The sequence below is a fragment of the Nicotiana tabacum genome, chromosome 11 (genome assembly GCF_000715075.1).
Source record: "Nicotiana tabacum cultivar K326 chromosome 11, ASM71507v2, whole genome shotgun sequence".
NCBI lineage: Eukaryota > Viridiplantae > Streptophyta > Magnoliopsida > Solanales > Solanaceae > Nicotiana > Nicotiana tabacum.
Window position 1 is genome coordinate 111,186,701 of NC_134090.1, and position 13,814 is coordinate 111,200,514.

General features: G+C 39.1%; 1 protein-coding gene across 1 annotated transcript; it reads right to left on the reverse strand.

Moving 5' to 3' along the window:
- Positions 1-1,134: 1,134 nt before the first annotated feature.
- LOC107768009 (uncharacterized) lies at positions 1,135-2,017 on the reverse strand. The gene is made up of 2 exons (XM_016587107.2): positions 1,366-2,017; positions 1,135-1,229 (listed from the first exon to the last, which is right to left on the reverse strand). The coding sequence occupies exons 1-2, from the start codon at positions 2,015-2,017 to the stop codon at positions 1,135-1,137; spliced, it is 747 nt and encodes a 248-aa protein (XP_016442593.2).
- Positions 2,018-13,814: the final 11,797 nt, after the last annotated feature.

Here is a 13,814-nt window from a genome sequence, read left to right on the forward strand (position 1 = left end):
AACCTGTCTATAGGATTTAATAACTAACAACATTTAGATGCCATAGGATTTCTGCACTCTTGCTACGTATGTAAAAATGTTTAAAATCAACAATGCCTAGAAACATGCCTATAGGAACTATCAACTAAATATGAACCGCCTCACTCGTTTTAAGTTAAATTTGTCAGTAGTAATGCATTATCAACTGCAGAACTTGTATTATTCTGTTAAAAACTGGCAACCTTTCTGTAATCAGTTTACTTCTTTATTTCTGAAAGCAGTAGATATTATGCCTATAGGTTTCGCCTAATACTTAGGCAAGCCATAAGGTAAACTTGTCAGATTTTGTCAATTACAACCAGTAGGCAGGCCTGATTCGGATTTCTTATCTGAAATATGTAATAAATCAGTCTGTCTCAACCTTTTAAGTTTAATCAGACCTTAATCAATACGTGCAAGACATGCTAAACTATATGCTTCCTTTGATTCAAGGAGGTCTGTTTGGGACTTATTTGTTTATGTGTCTCCCTATACTTGTTATACGTATTTTTGTTTGCCGCCCTAGTATTTTTACCTTTAAAACCACAAATAAGCCAACTTTTACTTCATTATAGGATTAGTAGTCTCAATTACCTCCGGGGCTGATAGGATTGGGGCGGGTAATAGCATGCAATAAGTAAACGAGACTATTCCGTGCTTTAATACCTTAACGGGGAGGGAAAGGGTAGATATGGATATGATGACCACACGATAATGTCATGTGTAACCCCTCGTCGAGGAGCAATTACCAGACATTGTGTGGGGTGATCCATATTATTTATAAACCTAGGACCCCCTTCCCTTTACTTGTTTATTTCGTTGTTTACCTTTCAGAATTTCAAATCGTTTTTCTCAAATTTCAGCTTGCCTTTCACTTGTTTTAATTTTATCTATTTGCAAACATTATGTGAAAACCCCCTCATATTTGAAACTCTTACTTGCTTACTTAAAGTCACAATTATAGTATGGCTGGGAACCACACTAGTGGATCCTGAGGGGTGCCTAACACCTTCCCTTCGGGATAATTTCATGCCCTTACCCAATCTCTGGTTTTCTAAATCAAACTCTTCTTAGTATCCTAATGCACTTTAATCATTAGGTGGAGACTCTTCATTTTTAATAACCGTTAACAGAGTTGTCAATGTCATAAACCCAATTTCGCGAGAAAAAGAGGGCGCGACACCAACCAAAGACAATAGTTAGTAAATAATCTACAAAAATTGTAATTATTTCATAAACTACAATAAATATAAATCTTTACCTTGTAACATCCTCTTGCATTATGATTTTCATCACCACACTGTCTGCACGTTATTATAATTCCCTTCCTTGAACTACTCCACTCACCTTTCCTCTTCAAAGCTTCATTAGCAACCTTATTCCTCTTTACTTTGGGTCTTCCAACCATCTTGACAATTTCAGGTGGCTCCATGGCCTGACTAGGCAGAACTTTCCAGAATTGCACCCCTCTAACAGGCTGAATTTTGTACTTGTATGTTAGCAAGTAAGCCTCCTTACTACACCACCAGTGTATTTGTGTCACTGGTTCAATCTTCTCATGCATCAATGCCTTAATAGCATGGGGACAAGGTATTACAGATAAATCCCATAACCTACAGGTACATCTCTTCTTCTCAAGATTCATTGTATATTTGTCTTTACCTTCTGTTATTTCATAGCCATTATCTCCATTAAATTTCAAAGTGCAAGCATGTGATATTGCCCTATAGTCGTGATATAGTTTCATACATGGTGGACTGAAATTGTCATTCCAGCTCATAGCTTTGCCTTCATAGTCTGCAAGCCTTTCCATTACCTTGATCCTTATGTTCTCCAACATATTGATAATTGGCATATGTCTAGCATCTAGAATCCATGCATTGAAGTACTTAGTAAAATTATTATCCACCATTAGATTTTTACATTGTGTATCAAAGTAGGCTCTACACCATGCTTTTGGTGGATAGTTGATCAAGTCCTTTGCAACATCCTCTGACATCCCCCCAAGTTTCAACAACTGATCTTTAACTCTTCTTCATAAGTACTCCAAGCACACCACCACATCAACTTCCTCATTTCCCCACTCCTCCATTTTTTTTAACCAGTTGGCTTCAATGTGTCTAGCATAATACCTGTGATGAGCATCAGGTAGTATAGTGCTCACATCATCTAATAACCCCTGTGATTGTAGATGAGAACAGAAGAAAAAATAGAAAATTAAACATAGTTGAAACAGATGAGAACAGAAGAAAAAAATAAAAAACTAAACATAATTGAAACAGATGAGAACAGGGCAAAAAATAGTAGTTGAAATAGATGAGAACAACAGAAAAAATAGAAGTAAAAATAGTATTGAAAACAGATAAAAATAGAAGTAAAAACTTTATTTATAAAAATAAAATAAAAAATAGAAGTAAAAACTATATTGAAAATAGAAGAAAAAACAGAAGTAAAAACTATATTGAAAATAGATAAAAATAGAAGAAAAAACAGAAGCAAAAACTAAAGAGAAAGCAGTGTTGAAAATAGAAATGTAAAAAGCAGAATTAAAAACAGAATTGAAATAAGAAATGGTACCTTTTGCAGGTTTGACATAAATGTCACTCCAGCCCCATTATTTAGGTCCAAAGACCTCTTCAAAAGATCAACAAACCAACTCCAGGTCTTACTTGTTTCCTTGTCAACCACTGCCCAAGCAAGTGGATAGAACTGACTCATAAAATCCTGTCCCATTGCCACCAATAGCTGACCCTTACATTTTCCCTTCAAGAAAGTACCATCCAAACCAATAAGTGGTCTCAGTCCACTTTTGAAGCCTAGCTTCAAAGCTTGGAAACATATGTACAATCTCAAGAACCTCCTTTTCCCTTCTTCCAAAGCATCCTTTGATATGTTGATTGCAACATCACTCCCAGGATTAAATAGTCTTAGTTCTTGACCATAGGCTTCAAGCTTGTTATATTCATCCTTGAAACTCCCATATAACTTCTCAAAGATCATCACCTTAGCCCTTTTAAGCTTAGATCTTGTCACATTAAGCTTGAAATCATTCTCTAATTCCCCTCTCATATCCTTAATAGTATACTTGAGATTGTTTTGTAGTTTATTCTTAAAGTATTGTGCTAATGTCTTTGCATCAGCCCTTGAATTTTTATAACAAGGATAACAATTATGTTCTGCCTTCAAGTTTTTGATACTAAACTCATTAGTCTTTTTATCCCTTGTGTCACGACCCAAACCCAAATCTGGTCGTGATGGCGCCTCTCGTGAAGACAAAGCCAGCCGACACTTCCCCTCTTTCCAATTATTAACAGTTGAGCATTTAGAAACAGTCGAAATATGATAAAATAATCCAAAGTAGCAGATAATATCATAAATACGCGGAAGAACAACCCAACACAGCCCGATACTGGGGTGCCACTAATCATGAGCATCTACAAGTTCTAATACAAGTCTGAGAAGTCTATAAATTATTACAAACTGTCTGATAAAGAGATAGAAATCATAAAGAGGGAGAAACACGGGACTGCGGACGTCAAACAGCTACCTCGTGGACTCCGATATCTGCCGGGAGCTCTCAACTCGCACTAGCAGGATCTGCAACGCCTGAATCTGCACACAGGGGTGCAGGGAGTAAAGTGAGTGCTCCAACTCAGTGAGTAACAAATGTAAATAAAGACTGAAAGCAAGAAATCACGTAAAGCACAAGGCATTCTATAATGAAGCATTAAAAGCCATTTAAAAACAGTAAAACAGTGAAAGATAGGTAAAATCCTTTAACTCAAATGTAGTTTCATGAAAAGCCTTTTTCAATAATTAAGCAGATAAATTACAGTCAATTATGGAAAGTAAACACATAAAGGTTTTCCCCTCGGGCACAGTATCAACAAATCCGCCTCTCGGGCAACATCTCAGAACAATACCAGCCCCTCGGGCAATCACATAGAACAATACCAGCCCTCGGGCTCAATCTCATATCACAACGGGTACCCGCGCTCACTAGGGGTGTACAGACTCCTAGAGGGGCCCCTTATGACCCAAGCGCAATATCAAGCCACCTCGTGGTATAATCACTAGGCCCTCATCCTCATATCAATCAAGCCACCTCGTGGCGTACATATCTCAGGCCCTCGGCCTCATAATCAGTATCAAATATTTCCTCACAACATAGGCCCTCGTCCTTAGTCAAAATCCTCACAAGCCACTCGGGCAGTAGTAAAACATGTTTCTTAGCCCAAAATATCATTTAAAAGATCATGTAAGTGTTAAAACAGAGTAAACATGGCTGAGTACAAAAAATAGTGAAATATAACATGACTGAGTTCAAGTATAAAGTCAAAACAGTGAGGAAATACCAGTAAAAATCCCCAAAGGGTTCAAATAGTTGGCACAAGGCCAAAATATGACATTCAGCCCAAATAGTGATGATAACAAATAGATTTCAGTCAAATACGCGGTAAAATCATCAATCGGGATGGACCAAGTCACAATCCCCAATAGTGCATGACCCCACGCTCGTCATTAAACGTGTGCCTCACCTCAATATAGCACTACGATGTGCAATCCGGGGTTTCAAACCCTCAAAACATCATTTACAATCATTACTTACCTCGAACCGGTCAATTCTCTAGCTCGCGATGCCTTTGCACCTTGAATTGTCCTCCACTCGCATCGAATCTATCCAAAATCAGAATGAGGACGTCAAAATATGCTAAGGGAACAAAGTCTAAGCGAAAATAATCAAAATACGACACAAATCCTGAAATTACCAAAACCCGAACCCTGGGCCCACGTCTCAGAATTCAATAATTTTTACATCAATAGATTTCTTATCTCCCCACGAGTTTATACATATCAAAATTTCTCAAATCCGACCCCAAATGGTCCTTCAATTCCCCAATTAAAGGTCTAAGTTCCCATGCCCTTGTTTCCCCAATTTTCACCCTTAATTTCCATGATTTCTAGCTCTAATCCATGAAATAATAGCATAGGAACGAGTTTTAGGTCCAAATTCCTTACCTCAATGAAGTTCCCTTGAATCCCTCTTTTAAATCGTTCAAAAAGCTCCAAAGCCGAGATAAAAATGGTGAAATTAGTTAAAATTCGCGAAGACCACAATTTATACTTTCTGCCCAGTCATTTTCGCATCTGCGGTTCCACATATGCGGTTCTTATTCCGCTTCTACGAAAGTCACTAAATGGACCAAAACCGCTTTTGCAATCAACCTTTCGCACCTACGCCTTCGCAAGTGCGGTCCATCAACCGCATCTATAGTCACTGCCTTTCCAGGCATTTCCATTTCTGCGATCCATTATTCACATCTGCGTTTTTGCAGATGCGGTCCCATTAGCCTCTTCTGCGGTTCCTGCTCCTCAAGCTTTTTTCTCTTTTGCGGCCGATCTCCCACACGTGTGGCATCGCACCTGCGGTTCCCAATCAGCATGTGCAGAAATACGAGAAGCAGCAAAGTTCAGCAGCTGCAACAAGGTTTCAAACTCCCCGTTAACCTTCCAAAATCATCCCGAGGCCCCCAGGACCTCAACCAAAAGCACAAACATATCCTAATACCTTATTCGAACTTGTTCCAATCATCAAAACACCTCAAACAATATCAAATCACCCAAAACACATCGAATTCAAGTCGAACTTTCTAAAATCTTCCGAATTCTGCTTTTGATCAAAAACACCACCAAACCACGTCCGAATGACCTGAAAATTTGCACACACACCCCAAATGACACAACGGAACTACTGCAACTCTTGGAATTCCATTTCGATCCCTATATCAAAATCTCGCCTACCAACCGAAAATCGCTAAAATATCAACTTCGCCAATTCAAGCCTAAATCTACTATGAACCTCCAAAATTCATTCCGATTACGCTCCTAAGTCACAAATCACCTCCCGAAGCTGACCGAACCATTGGAACTCACATTCGAGCCCTCTAACACTTAAGTCAACATCCAGTTGACTTTTCCAACTTAAACTTCCTTAAAAGAGACTAAGTGTCTCAAACCTTACCAAAATCATGCCGGATTCAATCCGACCAACCCGATACCACATAACACGGATAAACAAAGCATAAAGAAGCAAAAAATGGTGGAAAATGGAGTGGTAACTCATAAGACAACTGGCTGGGTCGTCACATCCTCCCCAACTTAAACAAACGTTTTGTCCGCGAACGAATCAAGAAACAAACCTGAAGCCTCAAACAGGTGAGGATATCTGCTCCACATCTCCCGCTCAGTCTCCCAGGTAGCCTCCTCCACGGGCCGAACTCTCCACTACACTTTCACTGAAGCTATATCCTTTGACCTTAACTTTCAAACCTGACGACCCAAAATAGCTACAGGCTCCACATCATAAGTCAGACCATCATCCAACTGAACCGTGCTGAAATACAGAATATGAGACGGATCCCCAATATACTTTCGGAGCATAGAAACATGAAATACCGGATGCACACTGAACAAGCTGGGTGGTAAAGCAAGCTCATAAGCCTCCTCCCCAATTCTCCAAAGCACCTCAAAAGGCCCAATGAACCGAGGACTCAATTCCCTTTCTTCCCAAATCTCATAACTCCCTTCATGGGTAAAACCTTCAACAGAACCTTCTCGCCAACCATGTAGGACACATCCCGAACCTTCCTATCAACATAGCTCTTTTGTATCAAATGTGCTGTATGAAGTCTCTGCTGAATCACCTTCACCTTTTCTAAAGCATCCTACACCAAGTTTGTCCCCAATATCCTAGCCTCACCGGGCTCGAACCAACTAACGGGAGATCTATACCGCCTCCCATACAAAGCCTCATATGGAGCTATCTGAACACTTGACTAGTAGCTGTTGTTATAAGCAAACTCTGCAAGCGGTAGAAACTGATCCCATGACCCTCCGAAATCAATGATACAAGCATGCAACATGTCCTCCAATATCTGAATAATGCGCTCGGATTGCCCGTCCGTCTGAGGGTGAAAAGCTGTGCTCAACTCAACTTCAGTACCCAACTCTCGCTGCACAGACCTTCAAAACTACGATGTAAACTGAGTGCCCCTATCTGAAATGATGGAAACTGGAACACCATGCAAACGAACAATCTCCCGGATATAGATCTCTGCCAACCACTCTGAATAATTGGCAGTGCACACAGAAATGAAGTGCGCAAACTTGGTCAGCCAATCCACAATCACCCAAATAGCATCGAACTTTCTCAAAGTCCATGAAAGTCCAACAAAAAAGTCTATAGTGATCCTCTCCCACTTCCATTCTGGAATATCCATCTGCTGAAGCAAGCCACCCAGTTTTTGATGATCATATTTCACCTGCTGACAATTGAGACACTGAGCTACAAATCCCACAATGTCTTTCTTCATTCTTCTCCACCAATAATGCTGTCTCAGATCCTGATACATCTTCGAGGCACCCGGATGAATGGAATACCATGAGCTATGGGCCTCCTCCAGAATCAACTCTCGAAGCCCATCCACATTGGGCACACAAATCTGGCCCTGCATCCGCAACACCCCATCATCACCAATGGTCACATCTCTGGCATCATCATGCGAACTCTGTCCTTAAGGACAAGCAAATGCGGATCATCACACTGGCGCTCTCTAATACGATCATATAAGGAGGACCGAGAAACCACGCAAGCCAATACCCGACTGTGCTCCGAAATATCCAACCTCACGAACTGATTGGCCAAGGCCTGAACATCAACTACAAGAGGTTTCTCCCTAACTGGAATATATGCCAAACTCCCCATACTCACCGCCTTTCGGCTCAAAGCATTGGCCACCACATTGGCCTTTCCCAGATGGTACAATATAGTGATATCATAATCCTTAAGCAACTCCAACCACCTCCGCTGCCTCAAATTGAGATCCTTCTTCTTGAACAACTGCTGGAGGCTACGATGATCAGTAAACACCTCACAAGACACACCATACAAGTAATGCCTCCAAATCTTCAATGCATGAACTATGGCAGCCAACTCCAAATTATGTACGGGGTAGTTCTTCTCATGGGGCTTCAACTGACGAGAAGCATAAGCAATAACTCTACCCTCCTACATCAATACACAACCAATACCAACTCTCGAAGCATCACAATACATAGTGTGAGCACGTGATTTGTGCCCTATGAGAACTACTTCCAAAAATTCAAAATAAAATAATTTTTTCTTTGTGTGCAATTTTGAGAATTCGCGTGGCATTTATTTTTGGATAATTATTTGTATTTTTGTCCGTGAATGTTTATTCTATTTTTAAATACAAAAAATATATGTGTTGCATTTGCATTTACGATTTAGTTTTGCAATTTAGGATTAATTAAACAGTAATTTGTTTTACGAAAATGAAAAATCGAAAAAATAACGTACTTCGCATTTTTAGTGTCTAATGTCAAAATTGAGTGATTATCTTTGTATTTAATTTTTTGTGATAATTATTATTAAGGGTTAATTAGTATTTTTCTAAGTTAATTTTGGCTTTACAATTTATTTTAGAGTTTTGGTAATTAGGAATTAAAAAGAAAATAAAATAAAAAGAAGAAACAAGAGAAGAAAAGTTAAAAATCGGACTGGGCCAGTTTTAAAAGAAAGGTTCAGGCCCATTGTCACACCCCATATCCAGGCCCAACCGACCGGTCCAAGAGACCATACCAGACGACGCCGTTTTGTTGCCAATCAATCTCAACCGTTCAATCACCCAATCCAACGGTCCAAGATCCCCCTCCCATAACCCGTCTCTAGCCCGACCCGCTTAACCCGAACCATACCCGCCCTAGCTAAGCCTAAAGGACCCCGTTTGGCTTAAGTGACTTAATCTGGACCATTGGTTCCCATCATCCAACGACCCAGATTAATCAACTAATTTTGATATACCAAACACCCCCCACTCGTCTCTTCAGAGACCAAAACACACACCACCACACACCACTGCCTTCCGCCCACCGAAAATCGCCCACGGCGGCGGACGGTGGCCAAACAACCCCAAAATCACACCCCTAAACCATCAAACCATCCCTCTCCGAATCAACGCTCATTTTTCTTCGAATCACCCCCGAGCCCGTCGAATCTTCAATCGAAGATCCTCGTCCCAAACCCTAGCCTGTCCGCTTAACCCCAAAAGCACACCTAATAATCCCCTTGACCTCCTCGTCGCTAATCCCCAACCAAATTGGCTCGAATTCGAGTAAAACTCGTCGAATGGCGGATCTAGGGTTCAACGGTTCGAGACTGTTTCAAAGCTGTCAGGGTTGAATGGGTTCTAGTTAGTATTATAAGCCTATTTCTAACGAAATAGACGTGTAATGCTAACTGGAACTCAAGTTTGAAAGGGCATGTTGGTGGATCCGAGAAAAGAACAGTAAGTTCTTCTTAGCTTCTTTTTTTCCTTTTTCTATATGTTTATTTGTTTGTGTTAAGTTGTAATTAGTCGTTCCTTTGGTTTTCTGTTTAAGTTAATTCTTAATCCAGTAAATATTCCACCTCTTTTTCTGATCTGGTCAGATTAAATACTCCAATGTTCGTTTGAGTAGTTCAATCGATTATTCGTTTGCCTAAATTAGGTTCATTGTAATTCGTCTTTGTCCGTTATTTTCTCCCTTCGCCATCAGACTATTTACTTAGTCCAGTTTTCTTCTGTCAATTAATAACATATGTTATAAATAGTTTCGTCGATTAATTCATTCTTGTTTGTAGACCAGTAGTTTTCGTCAAATGGTTTGATGTCGAGTGTTGTATGTACTGATCCTTAGACACTTAGCTTCAGGGCTCATTGTCAATATACTGATAGTGATCCTGCATTTTGTATAGATTTGACTTAGAATTGTGTTAGCTTAATCCCTGTATCAACGTGATTTTGATTCAGTTTCAGCTTCAGCTTCAATGATTCTGTTGGGTTCTGTGTGGTGTTAATATGATTTTGATTTAAATTCAGTCCATTTGTTCCAATTAGAATTCAGCTTTAGTCATTCAGTTGTTAGGCATTTGATAGGCAGGATTGGTTATAACTGAGGTGTTTAGAGTTTAAATTCAGTTCACTTAGATAATTGAATTAGGAATCAGTGTAGTTAATGGTTAGTTGAATTGGTCATAACTGGGATAGTATAGGAATTACAGGTAACTCAAGGGGTAATTGGGAAGTTTGAAATTATAAAATGGCTTAGTTGAATATTCTGTCAGGAAGTACTAATGGACCATTAAATTATTCTATTTGCTTAATGATAGTGGGGAACAAGACATAATGGTATGGGGGGTAATGATAAAAGCTAAAAGGATACACATAGTAGAGGAATATTACAAGCTGGAAAGTAAAAGAAACATAGGGGCAATAATAAAAGATTTTTTTTACAACTGTAAAGAGAAAAAGGGGGCTAGAAAGGGGTTCAAGAGTTGGGTATAAATATGGGGATCAATTTTAGAAAAAAAGAGAGAAGAGAGGTGGGGAAGTTTAGGAGATAACAACTTCAGAGATTAAGAGATAAAAATAGAAAAAAAAACAAAAAGCGGTTGGATTTCCAAAATAAATCATTGTTCCATTGAACATTTTCTTGGATTTTTGAGTTTTTGATTTCTGAAATGTTGTCTGATCCTGGGGTTTGAAGTGATCTGAATTTGAGTCTTGGAAAGAGTTTTAGCTTAAAATTTCTGCTGGTTGAACATTGTTTCATTGGTTTCATCTTGGGTTAATTTCACTCTTTCAAGTGATTGAATCTGAGGTCATATGCTATGCTGTTTACTGCTGCTACTCTCACTCCCTCTGTTACTTTGCTTTTCAGGTATTCCCTGACTCTATGAAAGATGAGATGCAAGTGTGAAAGTTGTAATTGCCTGATGATTCTATAAATGAATATTGTTCCCTTAATCATAAATGTTAGCTATTTTCTTAGTATTTCTGAATTTAGTGCTGTAGTGTAACAATGATTAACTTACCTATTCATTTTTGATATAGTAGTAATGTAATGTTTCCTAGGAAATCCACGTTGCATCCTGTCTTAATGAGAAACATGAGGTCTAATAGTCTGTTGAGGTATAAGTAATTCAGAACATTTGAGACCATTTTGTGTATATGGACTATTGGTTATGCTATCCATATCTAATAGTATAAATGTATTCATTCATGTTGTTAAGCTCCGTTGCTTTCAACTCTTAAGTTATCATGTGGGTTTTTAAAGGGTTGAGGTGTGTTCGAATAAAAACGGTGATTATTTATTCCTGAAACTGAAGCCTTAGGATTGATATTCCAATTGGTGCACGTCCATTGATGCTTAATAATTAAGTAGATGTATTTGCTTGAAAAAATGAAGTTTGGCTTGATTGAACGTGCAAAGGTCTGGTTGTAAGTTTGAGTCGAAAGCATATGGATCATTGTGGTAGGAATCACAAATTAAACCAAGTTTGCATTCATGTTGGCTCAGTTTGTCAATTCACGTTTACATTACCAATATGATTTCATGTTAAACAGAAGCCATAGTTTATTTTTAAATTAACCTGAGGTCATTTGAATTGGGTGGATTAAGCATTGAGTTTGTTTGAGGTAATTGTGAATTAAGTCATATGTGCAATGTCGTTTGGGGCCAAATGGATCGATTGGTCAAGTAAAGGCATAGTGGGCTTCGAATTAGCTTTATAAAACTTGGGAATTGGATTCACTCGGCTTGCTTTAAATAATCTGATGCTTGCAAGTTTAAGGACTCGATCTGGAGTCCTGCCTCCCGCTGGTGCCAGTTTTCCCGAGGATTTGGGATCATGATTGGGCCTGAGTTGGAAATTAGTTGCTTCTCTTTATAGGGCTGGTGGCTCGAGCCCAAGAGAATCCATTCTCCCGATTGATCTGTTAATTTAAAGTTAGTTCAATTTCTTAAGCCAAATCTTTGATAAGTCTTCCCCTTCAATTAATTAGATTCCCTATATGAATTGGAGGTGAGCCATACTAGGTGACACACACAGTGTATGGCCCTCGTAATTTAATATAGAAGCCTCTTGATTAAAATAAGTCGAGGCACACCATGCCAAACAAAAATGACAATTGCATGGCCCTCGTTCAATTAATTTTATTTTTATCCTTAGAATCCAAGGCATGCCATTTAGTTAAACTTCTGTGGCCCTCGCAAAGTTGCAAATACGTAGTTGCTGTAGGCACGTCATAAAATTAATTTCCTAAACTTGGGTGCGCATTTATGTGACCCAAATCCAAATCTCAACGTTAGATAAAATGTGTTGAGGACTGCGGGTCCATTTATGTGACGTGGTTCGAGACATATTTTAAATGACGTTGCAATCTTCCTTTAAAAATGAATAGAAGCGGTTAAAAAGTTAAAATTGCACATAGGATTAAACATGTTTAAAATCAGATAAATAGGCCAATAATAACAATTGAGCGACCGTGCTAGAACCACGGAACTCGGGAATGCCTAACACCTTCTCCCGGGTTAATAGAATTCCTTACCCGAATTTCTGATTCACGGGCTGTAATACAGAGTCAACCTTTTCCTCAACTTGGGATTTGAACCGGTGACTCGGGACCACCATAATTTTCCCAGGTGGCGACCCTAAATCTTTTAATAATAAATCCCGTTTCGATTGTCCTTTAATTGGAAAAACTCCCTTATATGCTCCTTCCGGGGGGGTGTAGGTAAAAAGGAGGTGTGACAGCTCTGGCGACTCTGCTGGGGATAAGAACCCAGAACTTTTGGTTCAGGGTTCAGAATTCGAGCGTATAATAATTGTTATATCTGGCTTTGTTTATTATCTAATTTTATTACATGTTTGGGCCTAATGTGCTAAATGTTGCTTTTACCGCTTTGATATTATCTGAACTGTATATATAAACTACTACGAAATCCCTCTCTTCTCTCTCTTGAGGAGTGCAAACTGGTCGTGACTTCTTTCTGTTAGTGTCAAATCCCAAATAGAACGAGGTTCAGACAAGTTGCAAAGCCGAATGAACTTTTGGTTACCGGTACGCAGCCCCCCTCGGCTCGAGTTGTCCGCTCGGGTAAAACAGGTCTAGAACAAATAAACCTAGGTTTTTAAACCTAGTATAATAGTACCACATGCCGGATACCTAGTAGGAATGTTTGTTTGCATCATGTGCATTTTAACTTTGGAGACTCAACACAGGGGTTGGGTCTGTCTAGGACAGGTGCACTCGAAATAAAAAGACCATCCTGATGCATCTTACTTGCTACTTGGTCATTTATTTGCTTCAGATTTGCATGTTGACCGGCTTTGGAATGAAAGGAAAGAATTTGGGAAAGAAATAGCAGTGTAGAGGGTTAAGAGAGTGAATCACATGTTTAAAGAAAAACCAGTGTCCAAATAGCGCTGAAACTCCGCCGAATTTTTGAAAAAAAGAGAAAACGAATTAAAAATAAGAAAGGAGTTTTGTTTTCGAAAATAGTTCGTTTTATTTGCCCGAACTACGCTAGTTTGATTCTCACAGGGTGTAAGATACGTAGGCAACCCCCATCGGGTCCAACTTCCTTTTTGCAAAAATAATCCAAAAGAACAAAAATTTTACTTTTTATTTGAAAATAGTTAGGGTGATTCCATTCTTGTCAGAAATAGCCGAATGGCCCTAAAAGGGCACCGGAAGGCTATTTTTGCAAAAACAGCTGCCTATGGTCATTTTTTCAAGGTTTTCACCGATTAGCCAACACAGCCTTAAAATCTTCATCTTCGAGGTGCTGAAAGGCCGTATTTGCAAAACCGGATTTTATTTTGAAAAAAAAATGAGTCAATTTTGTGTTCGAGTCAAATGAGTCTTGATTTTTGCTTAATCACCCTAATA